The following is a 24,965-nucleotide window of genomic DNA, read 5'->3' as shown; positions in this document are numbered from 1 at the left end:
CACATTCTTGTACAGTGAAATGGTGGTTTCTTAGACTAAGAATTCATTTTCAGACGATTATGTTTGTGTTTTGCTTTGCTATCACTCCGCAGAGGGCGAGAGATGACGGATGGCCTTGTCAAATTGACGCCAGTCAAAACATTTTAGCGCCACTCTGGAAAGAATCGCGCAAACGGCCCAGATTTAGACACGCAGACACTATCTCAGCAGCAGTAACTTTCTCAAGCGTCTGAGGGCGGCTGGGAAACGCCGGGTTTCGGTAACGACTGTGCGTAGCGCAATCTGCAGGAAGCAATACATCATAAATAAAACATCGACGCGTAACACTTATTAAATAAATACAACTAAATAACAATGACTCAATCTGAGTATTTTTATGAAAACCTTGTCCTGATGTGCACTCTTATTCTAGGCCTATTAAATGCACTATTTTCAATAATTATTTACAAATACAGCACCTTAAATTTAAGTGACTCAAAACAGTGTACTGCAGCTTGTATTTTTCTGGCATGTTTTGCTTAAAGCTCGCCTAAGATTGTGTTTTAAAAGCCCCAAAAAATATAGGTAGAGTTTTGGCAGAGACAGATGTGCGCTGCATTTTCGGGCCGGTAAGAGCACCACGTCCCGAGCGTGTTGTGCTGTCGTAAAACCCACGTGTCCTTCCTGGAGGGGGGAGCTGATGTTGTACTTGAAACGGGGCTGGGGTAACAAACACGGCGAAGCGTCCAGTCTGCGCGATTATGGTGTAGCAGGCTGGGGAAAAAATTGGAAAGCGCTGCGAGGGGCGAATATTGCTTACTTTTCCCGTAAACTGGGTGAGTGTAACTTTGCTTTTGATCTCAGTATACCAATATTGGGAAAAGAAATGTAGACGTTAACTCGTAAAAGTATGCGCATCGTCGATTGTTCGACTCAGCCCAGGATCTTTATGGAGCCGGGGAGGATTATGGAATTTATACGAAGTAGTGAACGCCGCGAGACCTATATGTTCCATGCATGCATTTAACTTTGCATGCTATAATATTATAATTTTAATTATTATTATTACTAATACTACAACTACTATTACTTCTACTGGGGTTATTAGATGACCAGTGCACGTTGTTTGCTTTATTAATACTTGTACTTGAAGACATTGCAAACAATTTATCGATAACTAGTTATTAAATATTTGTTGAAAATGTTTTGAAATCTTCGCCTAACTGGTTTCTTATGTGGACAGTTTGCACCCAATACTTTCGAAGGCAAAACTAGTTAAATGAAATAGATTAAAATGAATAAGTTACTTAACCAATATAAAACGGGAGTTTCACTTTTCGTATTAAGAATTTTATATACATATATATGTATACAATATATATATATATATATATATATATATATATATATATATATATATATATATATATATATATATATATATAAACTTACAGTTTGTTGCGCGTTGCAGCCGCGCTTGGAGATGCTGAAACCCGGTGACCCGAGCGGATCTGCTTTTCTAAAAGTGGACCCGTCGTACATCCAGCACTGGCAGCAGCTTTTCCCCCAAAGCCAGCTGAAGAACGGGACCCTTGCGCAGCTCCAGCCGCCCGAGAGGACGCCTATTTCAGTGGAAAGTCTCCGCCAGCGCCCCAGCCTCATCTCTTCCGCCTCGGCGGCTTTGACGCCGTCCTCGACCTCTTCCACCACTTCGGTATCGTCGCTCGCTGGTCTTACTCAGATATCCGTGCCGCAGATAACACTTTTCGGACAGACGCTATGCAGCGACATCCCCTCATCAGCGAACACCAACCCCCAGCCAAAAGACGTTTGTTTGCAGACCAGCAGTAAAAATGACAGAGGATCAAGGTTTAAATTCACTTCCGAGGAGTTAGATTACTACCTCTACGGACAGCAGAGGATGGAGATAATTCCGCTGAACAACCACGCCGGCGACCCCAATAATCGTATGTATATAAACATAAATATTTACATGTGTGTCTAAGCAATTGAATCACTTGTAGATTATACCGGCATGTTTGCAGAAACGGAAACTTTGTTTTGTATTATAGGGCTAGATTAATGCCCATGTAAATTAAATATGCGGCCGAATGCTCAATATTATTAAAGGTCCATTCCTATAGTAACAATAAAAAATAACAGATTTTAATATAAATATTTGCCTGCTGCTGACTGCCTAAAGCAGCAACGTGAATAACATTTTCGCAGTAAATATTTATTCAGCATTGGACGAGTGCGGAAAATGTAAGGCCGCTATGATTATCATTTAAATTAAACCAAAATGTCTTGAAAGTTCCCTCCTGTTCACTGTTTATTCAGAATGGGGCGTTTTAAAATTGCCTGATTATTCCATTCCCTAAAACACAACTTATTGTTATCATAAAATTGCGGTTATATTTCAGGTTTAGTCAACAATTATTCTAACATTTTCTTTAAATAAGTTCATTTTGAATGTTATAATATGCGTTGTGATCATTATTTTAAACGCTGTTTTGTATGCGCGTGCTGTCGCATGTGTGTGATGGTCACTGCAGTAAATGACATTAATTATATAAATAAGCATGTTTGAAGTGAAAATAAACTCAATTGAAGAGTTAGAAGAGGGCCAGTTTCAACAGTGATGGGCTGTTTCTTCCGCCTTTGGATATAGTTTTGACAAGAAATGCAGATCAAAGTAAAAAAATAAGTGCCTTATGTTCAGCACAATGATATTAAAAGTCACTTTTAACAAGATCCATAAAATGTTCTGTAAATAGGCCTAACATTCATTGTGGTCAGATTAATTTGTCAAATTCAATGGGAAAATTGAAGAATTGCGAATAGCGAAGAAGCAGCAACCGTAAATAGACGAAACGAAATTGGAATTTTAAATACTATTTAGTGGTAGGCCTGTGTCGTGTGTCATTTCCCGATCTGCACTTTTTAGAATGATGTGCATCGCTTAAAAAAAATAAAAAATAATTATATATATATAATGACGAACAGCAAATGATTGTTTTTAAGGCATGACATCATCATGCCCTGCAGTTTATGAATATATTAATTGACACACTCCATACGTCTACATGAAAATATAAAAACAGAAATACCTAAAAAATTGTATATATTCAAGGTTGCATATGGAAAATATTATTAATATAATAAAAATTAAATATGATTTGTTATAGAATTAGTGGCTTTTAAAATATACCATTCATCCTCCAAACTGTGTACGATAAACATGGCAAAAGAGATAGATATAAGGCGCTATTTTAAAGCGAGGTTTAAAAAAGGGGTGACTGTTTATTTAAGGTGATAAAACGGCCCATCAGCAGTAATCTCCATCGATATGTGCCACAAGGAGATGAAGTATGGGGGGACAAGCCACAATTAATTGCTGTATAGTTTTGTAGAAGAGAGTAGAGTGAGTGTGGATCAGAGATCGATCTCCTCCATCGGCCTCTATTCATCATCCGAACATGGTATATGGGAGTCTCTGGGGACGTGGAGACTACTTTATCTACGTTCAGTGCTCCCGGCCCATATTTCAAAGCCACCTCAGTCATTTTTAACGCGACCAAAGTCTGTATTAGACAAGGAAACACATAATTCGCCCTGATGCTTTATTTGCGTGGTTTCCCGTTGCGAATGAGATCAGCGGCGCTCACCTCCGGGTGGACAAGCGAAATTACGCGCCGTAGAGGGCAGTTTGGGGGGTGTTCAGCTGAAGCCAGATACCTAGGCACTAAACAGCGGGACCATTAATTTCAATAAAGTGTGTCCTGCCTGCGGGCTATTCCTTATCAGGTGTTGTTATAGTAAATTATGTAGATTAACAAAAAAGTTAAAAACCGTAAAATTGGTTGCGCTATCAGTGTTTTAAGGTTATTGGCGAGTGAGACGTGGGTGAAATGAGCCGTTCAGTTCAAGGCAATGAATTGACCTTTAAACTGAATTATTTTAAATATTAACGTAAATAAGTTTTTATTTGGCAGGTTCAAAAAGTTAATTACACGAAACTTAAGGCGATATTTCCGCATGTATAGGCCTACGTAGTGGTGAACACAATAGAAAGTGTGTGTGTGTGTGTGTGCGTATATATATATATATATATATATATATATATATACACAGTATATAAAAGAAGTTTTTTTTTTTTTAATTTCATCCATTTACCGTTGTTACCACTAAGGCCGTTAACGCAGGAATAAAACAAAATAATTACGTTAATATAATTTCGGCTTGATCCATTTGATGCAAGACGCACAATTTTGAAAGAATTGTTTTATTTAAAGGCGGCTATACGAAATATGCACCCATTTGGCTGGATAATTCCTACTAAAAAGTGGAGGCTGTATGTTATGATCCATATTATTAATAATTTAAAATTAATAACAGGTAATGCATATTGACAAACCATTTAACTGCACCTACAATGTAAAACAAACAACAACAAGCAAACCAAAACAAAATAAATGAATGGCAAGTCTCCTTTAATTTTGCGGCAGATGTGATTTTCATATAGCTGTGCGACATTTCAGTTTGCCCAGAAGAAGCATCAATGAAGCATCTTGCTGTTGTGTAGGCAGCCATAGGATCAGGCCGTTTGTGCTAAAAGCTCCACGCTCTTAGCGAACTTGGTGGCGTGGCTTCATGCAGGAACGGAACCAGGTCGTGTGTGACCGCTGTGACACCACTGTCCCCCACCCCCATCCTCGTAGGCTGCGACATGTGTGCGGACAACCGGAACGGAGAATGCCCCATGCATGGCCCCCTGCACTCGCTGCGCCGGCTAGTGGGGACCAGCAGTGCGTCGGCCGTGGTGCCGCCCCCTGAGGTGCCCGAGTGGCTGCGCGACCTGCCCCGCGAGGTCTGCCTCTGCACCAGCACCGTGCCCGGCCTGGGTTACGGCATCTGTGCTGCTCAGCGCATCCCCCAGGGCACCTGGATCGGGCCCTTCCAGGGGGTGCCGCTGCTTCTGGACAAGGTGCAGGCAGGAATCACCCGGAACACACGGCACCTGTGGGAGGTGAGTCTGCCGTGGTCTGCGTATAGTCCTCACATGGTCTGTATATGGGACCCACATGGTCAATGTATGGAACCACATGGTCCGTGTACAGTCCTCACATGGTCTGTATATGGGACCCACATGGTCAGTGTATGGAACCACATGGTCTGTGTACAGTCCTCACGTGGTCTGTATATGGGACCCACATGGTCAGTGTATGGAACCACATGGTCCGTGTACAGTCCTCACGTGGTCTGTATATGGGACCCACATGGTCAGTGTATGGAACCACATGGTCCGTGTACAGTCCTCACATGGTCAGTGTATAGGACCCACGTGGTCTGTGTGTAGTACCCACATGATCCGTGCGTGGTACCCACGTGATATGTGCGTGGTTCCTACATGGTTCGTGTGTGGACTGCAGTATTGCTGTGGTAGTTATCCACCAGAAGGTCATGGGCTTCCCATACTGTGAAACTCTCCCTGTGCTCACGTTCCACTTGAGGGTGTAAAGACAATCAGCACAGCACTGCCTCTCGATAGCGAGGACCTGCGGCTCGGCCTTACTTATGGATACCGTGACACTTCCACCGTCGTCCGCTGCTATGGTGGCCCTAGTGTTTGGAACACAAGTGAGAGTTACATCTGAACAATATTTAGGGAAAAAATCAATGCATTCTTCCTTTAATGGGTACATTTAATGACAGACCCGACAGCAGTCAGCTCTCTTAAAGCAGTGTAACAGTAATCTGTGTGATTTATTTACAACCCCATGGTAAACAACCTGATGTCACACACAGGCTACTGGCATCCAGACCTGGACGCACAGGTCTTGACCGTTTGTGGCCCCCTTATACATGAACAGGGTTTAATGTTCAGGTCACTCTTCTGTCTTATATCCAGAGCCTGAGAAATAGTGGCTATATTCAAATGATTAACAGGCACTGTCTGACAGCCTCTTTGATGAAACTCCACTCCGTACCTTTCCAGGGCCCAGTTCAAATCAATGCTTTTATAAGGCCCCCGCTATACTGCTATATGCTATACTCATAAGCTAGAAAAACCTTTAATTGGTCTGGCAAAAGGTGTAGATGGAAGCATTGCCGGAAAGGCTCATTGGAGGGTCAACCTGTCAGTCAGTTTTGGGCTGCCAATCCTGTGCCATCCACAAGCACTGAGTGGCTGTAAAAATTCCAGCCTTTTAAACAAAGCTGGGCTGTGTGGAGGGGAGACAAGGCCAACGCTTACATGTGTTGCACTATTTTATGATAGTATTCATCTGGTTAGAGGGCAGTGGCCTTAAAAATGCTGCATGTTGCCAGTTCATACAGCAGAGCATTAAGGGGACACACAGCAAATCCATCCTGGAACCTGCGTGTTTTTGTTCTTGGATGTGAACTGAAGGGTTGAGTCAGTCACCGCTAACAGAAGGACAGCGAGAATGGCTACCCCGAGTCAGAACCGGGGCGTAATTGACTGTGGGCCAGCTGTTGCTTTATTTAGTTACTTATAGGAGATGAAACAGATATCTTGGGGAAGAAGTTTTACATTTCCTGTCAACTGAAGCTGGGTATTTAGCGTTAGATCCCCTGCCTGTTCTCCAGCTGGACGCAGTGGGGATCGCGGAGAAATTTAGCACTTTTCAGGATGGGGGGGAATTTGTAATGGGGAGAGCCAATATGGGGTTTGTAGCTGTTTGTAGCTGTGGTGGTGGAATTCACTCGCAGTCACCGTGTTTTCTGTGTCACTGGTGCCTCCGGAACTGGAGGTATAACAGCGTGTATTAAAATCCCGGCACAGTGTGTCTGTCAATGTGCTGCCGAAATAACCAAGCACTCATTCAAGTCCTGGAGTGTTTGTGTTAGTCACTCTCTAGTCAGTTTTTAAGATGAATTAATTTCCTTTGTTCATTGGGGTATGAGGTGCGCTGCCTACAGGGGGTGGTGAGAGTGTTAGATGGATCACATGGAGTACATTTTGCACTCCTTGTGAGGCACCTGACCCCTGCTAAGCTCCGAAAGAGCGCCCCAGTGTTTGAGCAGTTAGACACCATCCCCATGCAGCACCGACTCACAACGTCCTCTCATCTGTATATGGGTGTGTGTTTGTGGGTTATGAATACATTACATTGTGGGAACTAAATGTACCCACATTGTGATAAAAACCTGTAGTTTTGACCTTGAGGGAACAATTTTTTGGTCCCCACGAGAGGAAACTCATTTTTATAAAAATTTCCGATTGCAATCAAAAAACTAAAACTGCCAAAAGTTGTGTATTTTGTTTGGTTATTTATGGTTAAGGTTAAAGTTGTCATAGTTGGGATTAGGGTTATGCCCACAATGATATAGGCAATTCATCTGTGTGTGCATGTGTGTGTGTGTTTGTTTGTATACAAGCTTAATAAAGCGATTAGGACAGTGTACGGACAAAGTCCTACCTTGTATGTCCCATCATTTTATGTAAAAATATATATGTGCTTGTGATCAATTACTTTTTATGTGACCTAGAAAAGTAACTTGAACTGAATTCAGCTCAGATCATATATGCGTGAAAGTTGAAATTGTGATTTTCCGGATCTACAAGCTGTTAGCAATTTTTAAAAAATAGTTTTTAGTGTCTTTCTTTGAATTGGCTGATTGCGATGTTCGTATTTTCACCAGGTTTTGGTTGGTGGGACTGTCGTCCTACTTTACATTTTGGGTCATAGCATTATTTAAATCATCCCAGTCATCTCAATATCTTGGTATCAGACAGTGGATTCTGCATTAAGCATGTGATTACTTATCAAACACCATCGGCATAATAAAAAGTATATTTTTCTGTTAAAGCTAAATCATCTTGACTTTCAGGGGTATTTATTGAAGATCATAATTAGTATAATGTTTGTTTTTGAGATTTACAATGCATTGTTTTGTATATTTTATCAGTATAGTGAGCATTGAAGATTCTAATGTTACATTTTTATAATTGTCATTTCTAATATTATTGATTTATATTTTCCCCTGTATATCACATGGTGATAACAAGTTTAAACGGCAAGTTTAAAATAACATTAAACATAAAATAGCAGCTAGACAGTGACCTCGTCTGTCACATGACCAAGTTTGGCACAGAGTTCACATGGTATCTGCGAGGACCTATTTCCTTGCTTTTCATTCTGCACTAATTGCAAGATCATTAGCAAGGAAAACACATTTTACAGCACTACATTCCCGTCTGACACCAATGAGGCATGTGCTAAGTCTGTAACAGATATTGTCTTCTTTTTATAAACCATATTCCAGTTTTAGGAAGGGAAACGGGAAAGAGCTTCATCCCAGTTTATGATGGATATCTGACTGGAGACATGCATGCGTGTGCAATGACACACTCTGCCAGCCATCACATAACGTGAGCTATAAATGTGTGATGGCCCCGGGCCCCGGGCCCGTCCTGAAAGCCTGTCAACGCACTATCCCTCTGACACACAGTGCCCTCAGAGCCATTGGCTTCCTGGCTGCACACTGAACCAGAGGCGCCCATTTCTGCTGAATGTCTTATCACTGAATTTTCTTCTCGCTCGGTTGGAATGAATCTCATTTCCTTTACTTCTGATCCCTTTAACTGTAAGACTGACCACCCACTAACCAGTCAGCATTACCCCCAGCTTCGCATGTGTCAACATTTCATTCATCTCACTGAAATGCAACGTTAACAATAATGTTAATGCCAAAAAAATGCTTTTTAAAAACACTGCTGAGAAGGACCTAATTGTGCATGACCTTAATTATGATTAATGACTAGGTTAATTTACTTAGAGCTTATGAGCAGATTAATATTTGAATGGAACTATCTTCTGTTTCAGCTTTGATTTCAATCCATGTTAGTTAGTTAGTTAGCTGATATCTGATTAATGTCTGAGGATACAGTCTTTCAAAATGTTGGCAAAAGTTACTGGCCCCTGGCAGCCTGTACAATGAGCGAAATCTGACAAACCCTAATAGAGGCAGAGAAGTTTTTAAAAGCTGTCCAGATCCTCCACTGTGTTTCCAAGTCACAAGAGTGATGAGGTAAAGGATCCCATTTTTAGTATCACAGTGTTGGAATAATCAGTGAAGAAAGAAAAATAACGACAGACCAGGTTCTGAGCCATGCTGCACACCTGTAGAAAAGGGGGGGGGGTTGGGGGGAGGAGGATGTGTCTGACTGTGCAGATAATTATGGGATTCTTGGTCTGTTGGGGTTATGATACATGGAGATCCAGAAGGAAGGACTTTGTGAAATTTTGCAATTGAGATGGTGCAGGAGGAAGTGAAAGGATTAATGATGTGTAAAATGTAACTGTATAGTACAAGGCAAAACCGTTTGGTTGTTGAGAAGCAGATGAATGTAGTTGAGAAACAGGGTCAGACGAGATAAAGAGCAGGGCTGCTTGATTGGTCTGATGTAGAAATAGCAGCTGGCACACCTAGAGCATTCGGCATCACCTAGCACGTGCGATCCAATCCATGACATCACCACCTGGACCGGCAGCATCGGGTGTTCCTGGGAAATACAAAAGATCCCCGACCACATGCCAGGAAAATCATTTTTGTTTTGTACGGACCAGTATGGAGGTGACATGTTTAACACTGGTTCACTGGCTAAGAAAGCTACATAATTTGTCACTGAAGTTATTTTCTGGTCCATTTCCCTCGATCTGCGGCTGTGTTGTGTGAGAAAGCAGTGCGTTACGCTGGCCTGTTTTTATCAGCTCGCTCAGAATTTCCTATCTAAACATCTTCTTCTCAAATGTTATAAACATTTCTTTCAGGTTTATTTTTACAGTAGTGAAAACACGCAAAGCTGAAAGTTGAACCAATTTAGTTCGTATTAATGATATTTATTTGGGACCCAGTGAGAACATACTTTCTGAGCATTTATCTGTGATTTTTAAATGATTGCTAAGTGATTTATATCTGTTTCCCTAGTGGAATTTTTTTCCAGGACCTCAATCCAGAAGACTATCTGTTGTTACATCTTACACCTTCTGAATTTGTTTGTCTTGCTTATTTGAATAGCCTGATTTCCAGAAAAAAAAATCCACTCTATACCCACAGAATTCACATTTAGTGAAAACTGTTTTACACTGGCACCTTGGTGAAAAGAATGTTGTTTATAAGAATTGTTTTTTGAATGATTTACATCAAATGCACAAAATGAAGTTTCTTTTAAAAAAATAATTAAGGCCTTTCTGTCCTTCAGGGTAATAAAAAAAACTTTATGTAATATATGAGATCTGTAATGACCTGTGACGCCCCATCCTGGGTTGGTCCCTGCCATGCACCCGTAGCTTCTGGGATAGACTCCAGACCCCCCATGACCCTGCATAAGTCACGTGGGTACAGAAGATGGATGGATGGATGGATGTGTTTTTGGCTATAAAATATATACTTTATTGATTGTAGGGAGAAATTCATATAGTAGTAAAATAGTAACACTGTAATGGTAATAGTAACAGTAATAGTAACACTGTAACGGTAATAGTTACAGTAATAGTAACACTGTAACAGTAATAGTGACAGTAATAGTAACACTGTAACAGTAATAGTGACAGTAATAGTAATAGTAATAGTGATAGTAAGAGTAATAATAATTAATGTAAAAAAAAAATGGTGTCCTGGATTTCTCAAAGTGAGAATTGTTTTCTACATTGCTTCTGCGTGTAACATCCTTTGCTGTTCTGAACCTGTGACCCACACAGGAAGCTGCAATGCCCATATGCTGAAGCAAGTCACTTCCTAGAATTCCTAGTCTGGTTGATTTACAGTAAAAATATGCAGCCTGGCTGATAGGGTGAAGCCTGAGGGTCGTTAGCATGCCTCCTAATCAGTGCTGTGACGTGCGCAGACTCTGCTGCTGCTTAAAGAACAAAGTGCGGTATGCCGTCGGGAATCAGGACACAATCAGAACGCAGGTGCTGGAGATGCATTAAGGGATGAGGAACGTGCACATGCATCTTGGTGCTATTAGACAGCTCGATGGTGTATTTAACCAATTAGCGTGACATTCCTCACGCTGAAATCGGAGTGTGAGAATTGCCGGACACGGCAGCTCCTCCCGATCTCCAGCTGGCTGAGATGATTAGTGTTCCCCGATCCAGATTTTCGTGTTTCACCGAGGCGTCCGTTGTCCCTGAGAGGCGTCTGAAGCATGACCCGCTCCATGATGAGCGACGGGGCCGGCCGGCCTCCGGCCCCCAGCTATTAAGGAGCATGTGACTGGCCTTGCCCTATAGGCCCCCCAGAACCTTCCTCTTCTATATCAGGGCTTTGATTAAAGTAAAGTTACCGGTCCTCTGACGATCCATCACCGTGTCACCGGCCATCTTTGTTTTGGCACTTCCCAGTCCATGCAAGCTTTTGGCTCGGCCTGTGACATTATCGCAGCCGTGTACTGGGCTGCCTCTTGCCGGATTTTTTTGAGCCCCACCCCCCGTCCCCAAAGAATGTGTGAGAGAAGAGGATTCTGGGAACGGATCACCTCTGTTACCCTTTTTTGTAGGTCCACAGGCAGATATTCCCTCCAGGATAAGCATAAGTCTTTTAATTTGTTTTGTCTGTTCTGGTCAGTTTTGTACATTTTTTACAGCTGTCCTCTTACAAACCACTTCTAGGCTGATGTCACCTTCAGGGCAACGTTTTTGTCACCCTCTGTGTCATTAAATCATGTCTGGTGAGTGCCAAAGCAGGGGGTTTAGAGCAGTACCGCCCCCTACTGGGCCCCTACTGAGTATGCGGCGGGGCCTTTTCCTGTCCGACCCATTTGGACCTGGGATTAAGTGTTTCTCCAGATAAGCAGTGGCATTCCATTAGCCGGAGTGTGTGGCAGGGCTGACCTCGCCAGGTGGGGGGGGGGGTGACAGGAGGGTGGGGTTGTGGGGGTCCTGATTGACTTGCTCTAATAAGGGCAGGGGGTCAAGCGATGGCGGGATGGACCTTCTGCAGCCGGGGCGGGTGGCTCGCAGCTGCTCGGGGACGATTTACAGGCCCAGCAGTGACAGGGTCCAATCAGTGCACCGTAAATGTCAGCGGGGGGAGATTGAGCAGTAAGTAAGGGAGTGACGGCAAGGCTGCCCCCACCCAATCGATGGCTGGGAGGGCTGTGGGGGCAGGGGGGCACTGAGCAGACCAGTCTTGCCTGTTACCAGTCAGAGGAAAAATAAATATGAGCCTGAAGCAGTAGTCTCCCGTTCCTCTTTTGGGCCTGTCCCCCGTCCCCCCTTTCTCTCTCTCTCTCTCTCTCTCTCTCTCTCTCTCTCTCTCTCTCTCCCTCTCTCTCTCTCCCTCTCTCACTCCCTCTCTCTCTCTCTCTCGCTCTCTCTTGTTCGCTCACCCCCTCCTTATGTTTTATTTATACTGAAATTCAGCAGTTTATCAATTCTGAGTGTCATGTTGTGTAAAGTAAAACACTAACAGATGTGTCCCCCCCCCACCCCAACAATGATGGCAGTTAAACTGGTAGACTTTTCTGTAGAATTGCCTTTTTACAAGTAATATATTTTGGGTGACCCAAATCTGCCACACTGTTTATATTCTGAAGAGATCGTCTCCCAATCTCTGTCTTGGGGGGGGATAACGGGGCAGAAGGGGGTTATCTGGAAACGTAAAGCTGCTACCACACTGGCCGGCACATTCAACCAAAGCCCAGCATGTGAGATTAATTGTCCCTGCCGGAGTTACAAATGACTAAGTAATAATTGGCTTGTTTCTTCTCAAACTAAGTCTCTGTGGTCAATCATTGTGGCAAAAAAGCATAATTATGCAGCCATCAGCTTTAACAATGTGTTCAAGCTTCTTGGTCGTGAAATAATGACGAATATCCGTCCATCATCTGTTTACATCATTTCATATATTTGTTCTAGACCATTGCATCTCGTGTGCTTAGGGACCCTGTGCTTATTAAGTACTCAGATTTGTGGGCCTGCTTTCGTCAAGTGAAAAGCTCTCATCATAAACGTATCTCGTTTTTGATAACATTCTTGGGTGGGGTAGCTTGACTACCCCTGTGCCTCAAACTGGACCTTATACCACATGTGATATAAGTCTTTACCAAAACAAGAGCCTATTTTCATGGTTGATTTAGACATTTTTCTGTCTGTGTGCAGAATAATGCTGTAATTAACCAGGTGTATTTAATATAAATATAATCAATTATAAATATAATCTTTGAAGTATTAAGTAGACTCCTGACTTTAGTATCAACAGAATTGCTTCTTTCTAACACATTACCTGTAGTGTGGTCACATGATTCAAACATACCAAACAGACCTGGGTTGATGAGGATTTCCGGTGAGTCTGTACCTTTCACATACTGTAGTCTCGTCCCAGCTGCTGACATGCCAGTCGCTGTCATGGTTGTCGTGGCGACGCAGCATTAGTGGTTGCCGGGAGGGGCCCCATCGACACGCCTCCGGTCCCATCATTTACGAAGCGGCCCCTTGCTTTGATTATCGCCATCATTTACAAAATTGATCAGTTCCTCACACTATGGGCAGCTGTTAGCGGGGATATTGACAGATGTCTCTCTGTGATGTGCAGGCCGTCCACAATTAGGCGGGATGTCATCATGCAGCGAGAGAGGTTCGCTGGCACACGTGCGCCAAGGGCAGATGTGATGCTGAAGGAGGATCCATTACACAAGGGGTTCCCGACCCCCGATCTGCCGACTGGTACCAGTCCAGGCCAGTATTCCACTGGGCCACAAAATTCTGGGGGTTATTTACAAAAATAAATGATATATTTTCAGTTTTTTACGACCCCTCATTCTGTTTGCATCTGAAAGAAATGGAAATGATTAAACTTCTGAAATTGCCGATCGATTCGCCTGTACCCTCCTCTCTCCCCCCAGATCTTGTTTTGGTCCATGATTTTTATTTTACAAAGTTAACCTGTATGTAGACATCAAATGGTTAGGAACCCCTAGTTCACGCCACGGATCGCTCCATTCTTAGAGTACCTGTACGTACGAGCTTGTTACATTCACATGCGTAGCCTCAGATTCCTCGCGGATCAGCACCGTTTTCACGTTCGTACCTCTTCTGAGTCGTCTGTTAAAGGACAGACCAAAGATCATCAATCCTCTTTATGGGTGTTTACAGTGAGTCCTGCTTTGAGTGGTAACAATGCCTCCCCTCAGTAGATTACCGCACGGTGATTGTTATCAATCAAAGTGTGTTTTCCCAACGGTTGTGTTTTACAACATCTGTGGGGGGCAGACGCCTGGGGGCCCTGTTTAACCCCACTCCTCCTCAGACCTCCCTGCTTTCATGAGTGTCTCACGCACCCAGGGCGTCTGGATAATGAGAGGCTTGAAGGGCGACGCCCAGAGAGCCGGGCTGTGGAAGCGAAGAGGCGGATCAGAAGGGGCCAAATTCACTACAAATCTCCTGCAGGTGGCGCTGTAAACAGACCTTCAACGGAGTGGCTCCAAAGTACGCTTTCCTTATGGCGATACTTCTCTCACAACACGGAACAAATATGAAAGCAATCTGGGTAATCAGGTTAGATTTAAAATATATGAATAATTTGCAGACTGAAAGAAAAAAGAGTCAAGTGTTGCTTTGGTGCATAGACTCGAGAGTTTTTAAAGCAATTTGGGTTCAGTTTTATTACCAAGCACACTTGTTAAATTGTGGACACTAAGATCGATTAATTAGGGCCCCCTCTGGCAGAGTTTTCCGAGCCATGAACGGACAAAAATGAGGCTGCTTTTTACCCCTGGAGTCCCTCCAAACAAGCAACTGGGAAATACAGTCAGCTGGACACGGAAGCCAGGAGACATGGCAGACAGTGGACTGGATTCTGTGCTCAGGCTGTGTTGAGGCTGTGTTTTATCTGACCATGTTTTTGCACATTAACACGACGTGGGACTGATCTGTCTTTACTGTAAGGATTTTCAATATGTACATACACCCCGGAACTGGGACAAGATCGCAGGCACCATTTTTGGGAAAATCTAGACCTGGATAGCAATGGTAAGGAAAGGCAGCCGCCATCCTGCCATCCCATCATCCCTCAGGTGTCATTGGTGCCTGGGTGCTTAGTAACAGATTGGCATCAGTCAACCAGCAGGACTGACACTAAAGGGAGGCGCCTTCCAGATGGATGCAGACCCTCTTCTGAAAGGTGAACAGCTCCATTTCATTGGCTCTCATTCCGCTTCTGAGGGCATCGATCGTTGTTTAAGTCATCCATTTACTGACTTTAACTGCTTTCCAGTCTGAGAAACATTTCTTTAATTTCCCTCTAAACAAAGAAGGAAAAACCTCTTTTATTGCGTAAGTTTACAATTCAGCCTAACTATAAAATTATGAATCCGTAACTAATGGCTTGTTAACTGCAAGTGTTTATGGTGTCTGCCCCGTTACCCACATGTTACCCACATTTATGTTTTCCTGATCTGGCTGGTTCTATGTTCGACCTAAAAAGATAGCATCCATCCATCCATTTTCTACATCCACTTCTCTTATGCGGGATTGTAGGAACCTGGAGCATAAGAAGTTGACAGTAACATGCAAATCTATTTTAGCTTTGTGGCTAAAACAAATAATTGCAAGCAGCCCTAAGCACTGTTTCCTGCCCTCGGATTTCTCCTCATGCTAATGTCATTTTCACCAGCTGCTCATCCTTAAAGTCAGAATCGCGATTTCCTGGCTGCATTAGCTCAGGCCCAGTATTGCAGGCTGGAGTAACATGACCTCACGTTCAGCCGCGTTGATAGTGAGATGAGATCCAGATGATGGAGCCGCGGGTCCCTGCGGATCAGCACCAAGCCACGAACAGGAGAAAAACCAGCGATAAAAAGGCTCAAAAGCCAGCATTTATGGCCCATTTTATCTCAGTGCATGTGAATGTAAGGGAAGGTGTGGCGGCAGATGGGGGGTGAGAGGACGAGATGGTCCTCAGCGGGACAGCCTGGAAGGAGGCCAACATGAAAGTGGGCAGATCAGGAGAGTCAAACAGTTTTGCTGTTCTGAAGGGCAGTAAGACGGATGGACTGTCAGGAGTTTTTAAGTAGACGTGGTCTCCCCCCCCCCCCCCCATGAGGCCCGCAGCGAAGGGTCAGGCATATCCCAGGCCGCCCATGGGGCCGTGGCAGTGAGTGGGCTGTTTCTGACTGGCTTGGCCACCATCACTGTGTGTTTGTGCTGAATGTGTATTTAAAACCTACCTTATTCTCTCTTAAGCCATGTGTGTGTATGTCTGTGTCTGTGGGTCAGATATAAATTACAAATGTCCCCACAATGTGATAAAAAAAAAAAAAAACTTCACATCACACATTTTTGGTCCCCACAAGAGGAAACTCCATTTTATAATAATCTGTGACTGCAATCAAAAACTAAAAAAGTCTGGTATTTTGTTTGGTTACTCATGGTTAAGGTTAGGGCTGGGTGGGGGTTAAAGTCATCATGTTAGGATTAGAGTTTTCCCCATAGAAATTAACAGAGTCACCACAAAGATATAATTACAAATATGTGTGTGTGTGTGTGTGTGCAGCCATGATACTGGGTGCAGCCATGATTTTTGTAACCTGGGTGGAGAAGAACAACTCAGCGAACAAACCTAGTGCTGAGTTAGTCAGCACTAGTTAATTTGAATTAGATTCTCGAATCTTGTGGGTGTCAGAGTGATGTCACCGTTGGGCCCTGAGCGACACCCCCAACCCCCTATTCCTCCAGCGGCTGGCTGACCCTGTTTTCTCAGTTATATGTCACTTTAGCATCAGCAAAATAAATGTAATGTAAATGAAAACAGCACTCGTCGGGTATCCAAGCTCTGACACAGACATAAACCCTGCAGTTTAACAGATTGGAGTCATATGACCACAGGCCGTTGTGTGACTGCAAGTCGTCATACTCCTCATGACCGCAGGCCAATGTGCTCCTCGTGACCGCAGGCCATTGTGCTCCTCGTGACCGCAGGCCATTGTGCTCCTCGTGACAGCAGGCCGTGGGCTCCTCGTGACCGCAGGCCATTGTGCTCCTCGTGACCGCAGGCCATTGTGCTCCTCGTGACAGCAGGCCATTGTGCTCCTCGTGACAGCAGGCCATTGTGCTCCTCGTGACCGCAGGCCATTGTGCTCCTCGTGACCGCAGGCCATTGTGCTCCTCGTGACCGCAGGCCATTGTGCTCCTCGTGACAGCAGGCCATTGTGCTCCTCGTGACCGCAGGCCATTGTGCTCCTCGTGACCGCAGGCCATTGTGCTCCTCGTGACCGCAGGCCATGGGCTCCTCGTGACCGCAGGCCATTGTGCTCCTCGTGACCGCAGGCCGTGGGCTCCTCGTGACCGCAGGCCATTGTGCTCCTCGTGACCGCAGGCCATTGTGCTCCTCGTGACCGCAGGCCATGGGCTCCTCGTGACCGCAGGCCATTGTGCTCCTCGTGACCGCAGGCCATTGTGCTCCTCGTGACCGCAGGCCATGGGCTCCTCGTGACCGCAGGCCATTGTGCTCCTCGTGACCGCAGGCCGTGGGCTCCTCGTGACCGCAGGCCATTGTGCTCCTCGTGACCGCAGGCCGTGGGCTCCTCGTGACCACAGACCATTGTGCTCCTCGTGACTGCAGGCTGTGGGCTTCTCGTGACCGCAGGCCATGGGCTCCTCGTGACCACAGACCATTGTGCTCCTGGTGACCACTGGCCATTGTGCTCCATCATACTTCTGGTGACTGCAGACCATGTTCTCCTCGTGACCGCAGGCTGTCATGCTCCTTGAGACCGCAGGTTGTGCTCCTCATAATTGCAGGCCGTCATACTCTTCGTGACCGTAGGCTCCTCACTTTTAGGAAGCTGGTCTTCACTGCTGCAAAGCTTGTTAAGATATATATGTATATATGCAAGATCGTGACAGATGGGTGACTCCAGGCTGCTGACAGCACCGTTCTGCAATACATTTTACAGGAAGCTTCTGGAAGGAATTCCACAGTAACGACACGCTACCTGACACTTCCAAGTCGCTTTTTCCTGCAGGCTTTAAAAGGGACTAGTCACTGCGTTGCTGCTTCGGCCGGGATTCCCTACATCCCAGGCTGGAATACTCTGGGGGCATTAATCCGTGAGTTTCTATGCCGTGATTCCGCGAGAGCGTCGAGAATAAATTGCCGTTAAACTGCAGCGATGATAACTGAGCCAGTGGAAGCAGCCTGTGGCCGTTTGCCTCGTGACGTGTCGTTTCATAATGAGGATTCCGCTTTTCACAGATGCCTTTCTTCAGCGCTGACCTTGCAGGGCATTCGTAACCAGAACAGGTAATGAAGCCGTCCCGCTGACAAATCCGTCAGGGCGTCTATGCAGGCTGGCCCCGGTGATCAGGTGTAACGATGTCCCAGCTATGAGACGACACCAGCTGCTCTGTGATGTGTTAGGGTGTCGCTTCATTCGTCTTTAGGGGGTATTTCCGCATCGGCCAAAGGCATCTGCTTTAGGTATAATATTGTTATTTATTTTTGATTTTCTTAATTGGGGGGGCAGGGCTGGACTGGGATTAAAATTCGGCCCTGGAATTTGGGCTCCCCCATTGGTGGGGGGGGGGGGAGGTTCCTCATTATAAATTTTGCCGGTCCACATACCCATACAGAATCGGCGAGGATGTGAAGTCCGGGAGGATGCAACTTAGACTGACGTGGCCACATTAACTGTGTCACCTAGTGACACACCTGGTAAAACACACAGTCACACGCCTGGTCACACACCTGGTCATGATCACATGCAGTCACAGTCACAGTGCCATCAGTTTGGTAAGCTGGGCTTTGGATTTAGGAATCAGACAAACACAAAGCCAGGCCTCAATTTCAGCCAATCAGGGAGCTGATAAGTGACTCACTAAGTTGCCATTAATAGTGACTGCTCCAGATGCAGTGGGGAGAAACATAGACAGAGGAAGGATGTCTGTTGAAGAAGCGTATTTAAAGTGAAATGCACAAGCCAGATTCCTGTGTCATCATGATAATAACACAAGTGACCTGAAATACATTTTGAGCTGAAATAACAAACTCTTGGCTGTTTTAACACACTCTGATGAGCTGTAATGAGATTTTGAGCCATTTATAACAAGCTCTGGTTTATTATAGCGCACTCTGAGCTGTAAAAAACACACTTTGATGAGTTGTAATTAGCTCTGGTTAGATATGATCAAAGGAAATTAATTAGCAATGATGCCATGTATTTACATGTTGCAATGAAAAGATGTTGCGTTAAGCATTTGACTGCAGGCTGTGTATGGCTGACAGGGGGCCCCCACACCAACCTGCTGAAGTCTGAGTAACAAACTGCCTTGTTGTGAGGAGGCCTTGGAACGTTCTATCATGCTGTCAGATCTGGTGGAGGTTTACACTGGAAGAAGCCCACAGACAAAGAAAGGGACTCACCATAGAGAAAGAGGGTCAGCAGGATCCAGAAAGGCCATCTGTTCAGCGGCGGACTGAATCTTGGACACGTGCCGCTTTGGACACTTTGTAAGACATGCATCTGTTTTGGGACGTTTGCGATTGGTCAAAATGTGCAGTGATGTGTAACATTAACCAAGCTGGCTAACTGGAAGCGAAACGTCGACCTACCCTAGCTTATTTACGATGGGTCCATGAGTTCACTTACGCTTTCGGGGGGGGGGGGGGGGCGGTTTACACAAGACGCTCTCGACGCTCGTCACTGTCTCAAGCTAATACAGCCAAGTCCAGTTCAATGTGGAGCTGAATTTTCCCGCGAGGACCTCTGGCTTAAAGACTCCCAGAGTTTCCATTAAGATAAACAGACCCCAAGTTCCCCATAAATCACCCTACTTGGAGGCTCTGTCCCATAAACGTGTCCACAATTTAAATCTCACTAAGCACCTTTTTCTTTTCTATTTTTTTTGGTTGAGATCTGTAAGATTCTGGGCAAATATCTGTAGTTTTATCAGCGAGTCCATCTTAGCCTGTGCTGAGGGGTGTGTGTTTGCCGATGCCATAAACTTTAAGAGCACGACTCTGGTGCTGATAGTTGCACTCGTTTCTCGTGAAGAATGCCGTCGGCCATCTTTTGTACTTAGTGTAATTTGCCGCTCCCCCTAAACAGACGCGTAATAGGCGTTAGCGCAAAGGGCTCATGTGACTGTCCTGGGAAAAGCTCTCTGAGCAGGCGAGCAGGCCCTGCTTGTTTGAGGGTATTCTCTGATTTCGCAGCTCAAGACAGGCTAAAGTGTTGTTTACACTAGATGTGCCTCCCTGGGGGCTCCTGACTTTTCACTGAGCTCGTTTACTCTCCCTGACCTTTACTATCTGGCCAGTGAAATTCTGACGCTGTCATTTCCCGAGGCTCCCGAGGTCTGCAGCAACACGCAGGCTCATGTTAGCCAGATTAGAAAGTTAAAGCTATTTCTGTCTGTTTCTGTACATGTCTCTCGAGTTCACACTCACCCTGACTGCCTCTTATGGCTTGTTAGTGTACGATACATTTCTGAGATCTGCATTTTGAACTTCGGGGGGAAATGCTGGCTGTGTGAAGCAATTATACGAAAAATTTCATGCCCGGTTTTTTTGGTAAGCAGCAATTATTTGTTTGACATCCAGGAGAATTTTTCATTTTCTCTTAGGAAGTAAATGTAATAATACAAAAAAAACTTAATTTTACTGAAAAAAATCCAGAATAATTTCTATGTTCATCGGGCTTACAGAGTAAATTAGCATCTAAATATCTCATGAATTTTTTACTCACCTTTAGTTTAGCTTTTTTGTTTTTATTTGATTTTATTTTATTTTATTTTAAAATGTTCTTAATTTTTCTGTATTTCTCATGTTTACCATTTTGCTTTCGGTGCTTTCCTGATTGTGAAGGAACCTGGAATCTGTGAGGCGTTTCTCAAAGCTGCAGTACCTTGTGTCTCCAGCAGAGACGCTGTCTGGTCCCCCGGGGGAGTGTGTGACAGGCTCTGCGTGATGCCATGAGGAGGTGGCCTGGGCCTGCGAGGTGCCTATGCCTCATAAATGCCAGTGGGAGTCACTCTGTTGTCTGAGTCATATGTTACCTCCTGGATTCCTTCCAGAGACAGGGGCCTTCTGATCCACTAGCAGAACATGACGAGTACCAATCGGTCACCGACACGCCGTCCTCAGCCATGAAGGTTCCCCAGCACCACTGCGGTACCCCCCAGAGGTCCGGGCGGCCTCTGCATTTTCTGTGGTGCTGATCCAGACCCAGGCTGGACCAGACCTATGTGTAAGGCACACCAGCAAATTATAGCATTTATTAAATCGCCATGGAATGTATTTTAAAAAGGGTTCAAAGGCATATTGGGCAATCCCAAAGGAGACGTTTATGTATAATAACAGTCGTAATCGTTCATAGTAATTTCATTCCACCATCTTCACAGTGGTAGTCAAAGACTTACCTCTACCCCCAAGTACACAAAGTTAATATAATTCTGTAATCTAATTCAAGAATTTATATATTATTAGAAGGACAAAGCTGGTTATCAAAACTGTATGACCTATGAGAGTCTGAGCCGCGCAGGACCATGTAGCTTGGCCACTGCAAAGACGTGCTCTGGTTGAAATGCTTAATAACAGAGCGCGTAGACCCAGCAGTAAATAAAGTCTGATGAGCCGGCTGCAGTTGGTTAAGTAGCATATCTCCCACTGGAAATGTCTTCTGGCATCTTCCTACAGGCTAAGGTCCGAAAGGGTCCGGGCCAGAACGCGAGGTGTTTGGGGAGACGGCTTTTATTCTCTCCACGTGTAGCCAGCAATGACTCTATGAAATAACTCTGCAGTAATAACTCTGTGGCCCGGGGGGGGTCTTGCTCTGGTCTTGCAGTTCCTCCGCCCACCTCAAAGGGGCAACACTCTTGCCAAAATGGCACAGCTGTAAGCTGGTATGTGAGGCTTCAGCCAGACGCATCCAGATCAGCCAGCGACGGGCTGTCAGGACACCAAAGGCTCCGGCCCGTGTCACTGTGGCACTTTGATGTGTTTAATAGCCACCTGGGTACCATCGCCAGGTCAACTTCATTTATCTCCCCGGCGGCTTGAAAGGAGACTCAAAGAGCGAGGGGACAGATCCCATTCTCTTCTGAGGCTTAGCTGGCTGGGAAGCACTTTCTAATTGCATAACTTTCATATCGGCTCACCAGCCCACAGGTTCTGCCCTAAATCCTTTTGACTCGGGCCTGATTTCATGTCAGCTGTAACTAACCCCCTGCTAACAGACCACGCTGACCGCCCTTGGTATGATGCTGTAGTTCCACTGAGGGCTAAATGCTGTGTTCAGGTGAGCAGGTCTTCAGAAGAAGGATGTCTGTCACTGAGGTACACAGGGAGACGGCTTGGGAATCAATAAGCGTATATACTGACCGAATCACACGTCTGTCTTCAAAGGCGTCAGCTGAATGTGCTCTACTCAGACGGGAATGACGCTCAGCTTATGAGGAAGGTGCTATTAACCTCTGTTCTATACTGTTAACTACCACTAGTGCTGTTTACTCTTGTACTGTGCTATAAATTACCACTAATGCTGGTTAGCCCTGTTCAGTACTGTTAATTACCAATAAGGCTGTTTACATCTGTTTAGTACTGTTACCGATTAGTAGTGCTGGTTAGCCCTGTTAACTATACTATTGTCATACATTTTTGTTGAGGATGCCTTAGAGTGAATCATTTTATATTTTGGAATAGCTGCTGAAACTTGTTGCCTTAAGTACCACTTTGCCAGCTATAATGTACCATGTCGGGTCCACCAGGTGCAGACTGCCGGTAACCATCCCTAACCGGTAAGCGTAGGTAGAGTAACTATCCCTAAGCAGTAAACGTCTCCAAGCAGCCCATGCAGGCCCACTCTACAGGTGCTGTAGAGTAACATTGTGTGTTATCCTGCTAGCTCTCTGCATGCTAACCCACTCTCTGTCCTTCAGATCTACGACCAGGAGGGCACGTTACAGCACTTTATTGACGGCAATGAGCCCAGCAAGTCCAGCTGGATGAGGTACATCCGCTGTGCGCGACACTGTGGAGAGCAGAACATGATGGTGGTCCAGTACAGGTACAGACTGCATGTGGACCGGAACCGGCGGCAACGCTAATGAATGCTAAGTAGGCGTGACTGTTTGGTTGACAGCATGAGATGTCGATGTCTTTTTTCCCAGAATAGCATACAAACGGAAGACTCACCTGGATGGTCACACAGATTAGCTTCCCTAAAACTCCCATCATGATCCATTGTGGGTGTTTGGAAAACCAAAGCGGAAAAGCGGGAGTCTTTCCCTTGGCGAGTTAGGAAGAAGAGGATGAAAATGGTGGCCTGTGCAGAGAGGAATGTGCTGCCTGATGCTAATCAAACCTACAGATGGATGTAAAGACAATCCATTATATCTAATCATCATATCTATATCATTATGAAGTCATCATACTTCTGCAAAAAGCAAATTCAGCACTTCACTTCCATGTCAAAACTTGCATGGAGAGCATCAGGGTGAAAGAAAGAGGACGAGTCCAAGGCTGTCTGGTGGCCAACAGACACACGCATGAGAACCGCAATGCAAGCATCGGAAAAGGAGGAACATGATACTAGTGTGACGACACAAGAACAGCAAAACGAACCAGGACTCCGGCTCACATCCTGCCATCCTGCAGTGATACCGTTAACATAGTCAAGAAAAACAAAATCACCACTGCTTATTTCATGTAATGAACAAGGACAATGCACAGAATTAACATATCAGCAGTTTATTTAATTAGCAATGATAATGCATGTAAATATATCAGCAGTGAAATCAATTTAATTAACAGGGAAAATGCACAGAACTCAACATATCAATAGTTAATTAACAAGGGTGATGCACAGAACACATCATATCAGCAGTTAATTAGCAAGGATAATACACAGAAATCTGCATATCAGCAGTACATTTAATTAACAGGGATCATGCACTGAAATCCTCATATCAGCAGTTAGTTTAATTAACATGGATAATTCACTGAAATCAGCATATCAGCAGTAAGTTTAATTAACAAGAATAATGCACACAAATCATTATATCAGCAGTTAATTGAATTAACAAGGATCATGCACAGAAATCTGAATATCAGCAGTTCTTTTAATTAATAGGGATCGTGCACAGAAATCAGCATATCAGCAGGAAATTTAATTAACAAGATCCTGCACAGAAATATCAGCAATTTCAACTGTTTGATTTGTGGAATTTTCCAAAAACCTAAAAAACATAAATATCCACACGCCCTCCAAGGCAGCTTAGTCTGTGCAGGATTCCAGAAAGGCAAGGAGAAGGACAAAAATGTAAAATGTCGTTATATGTTGTCTAAGTCTTTAATTTTTTTTTAGCTCGTGCATGACAGTGACGCTATTTGTAAAGGAAAAGAGTTTGGAAAAGTAGAGTGAGATTAAGGCAGATCCTGGGGAAGGACCAGCAGAGCCCCCCCCCCCCACATGGTTCAATCCTGGGGGTCAAAGGTGACCACCTCCAGCCTCCAGCTGGTTTGAGCTGCAAACGCTCCGCAATGCTGTTCCTGAATGGACTCCCCTTCAAAGCGGCCGTGATGGATTCACTCTGGGCTGCCTGTTTGGGTTTCGCTCAGACAATAATGTGCGCTGGCACGCCGCACCCGTTTCCCTGCTCGAGGACGCCCTGCTTGGGGACGCCCCATCGTCCGCTTTATGACTCATCCAACCACAACAATAAATAAGTGTTAGCTTGGGGAATATTACCCAAATGCAGAGAAATGCCTTTGATACGCAGGTTCTGGCCACGGCGGGTCGGCCCGCAAGCGACGGGCGCTCAGCTACACGTCCCCGAGCCTGTGCCCGGCCACCCATGGCTCCGTAAACACGGGTCTTTCAGCGGTCGGCCGGCGGCTGCCCCCCACCCGCGTTTATCTGTGGTGTTTATGTTCGGCCGGGCCGAGCCCAGACGGAGCGTCATGGGGCCCGGCGAGGACGTGCCGCTGCAGAGGCCCTGTTTTTCTCTGGGTCCCGG

At 45.0% G+C, this 24,965-nt stretch overlaps 1 protein-coding gene across 3 annotated transcripts in view; it reads left to right on the top strand.

Annotated features, from left to right (window-relative positions):
* The first annotated feature begins 285 nt into the window (after positions 1–285).
* prdm6 (PR domain containing 6) overlaps positions 286–24,965 on the top strand; it is a 48,645-nt gene continuing 23,965 nt past the window's right edge. For 2 of the 3 annotated variants that reach the window (XM_072706210.1, XM_072706228.1), the window contains exons 1-4: positions 286–815; positions 1,451–1,946; positions 4,701–5,008; positions 22,887–23,014. In XM_072706210.1, coding sequence (XP_072562311.1) covers positions 1,463–1,946; positions 4,701–5,008; positions 22,887–23,014 — 920 coding nt within the window. In that variant the 5' untranslated portion in view covers positions 286–815; positions 1,451–1,462. The remainder of the gene's footprint in view (positions 816–1,450; positions 1,947–4,700; positions 5,009–22,886; positions 23,015–24,965) is intronic. The other variant, XM_072706221.1, reaches the window with a different exon arrangement.

The sequence above is a fragment of the Paramormyrops kingsleyae genome, chromosome 2 (genome assembly GCF_048594095.1).
Source record: "Paramormyrops kingsleyae isolate MSU_618 chromosome 2, PKINGS_0.4, whole genome shotgun sequence".
Classification (NCBI taxonomy): Eukaryota; Metazoa; Chordata; class Actinopteri; order Osteoglossiformes; family Mormyridae; genus Paramormyrops; species Paramormyrops kingsleyae.
The sequence above is the reverse complement of the archived record's forward strand: the minus strand, read 5'-3'. Positions and strand labels throughout refer to the sequence as shown.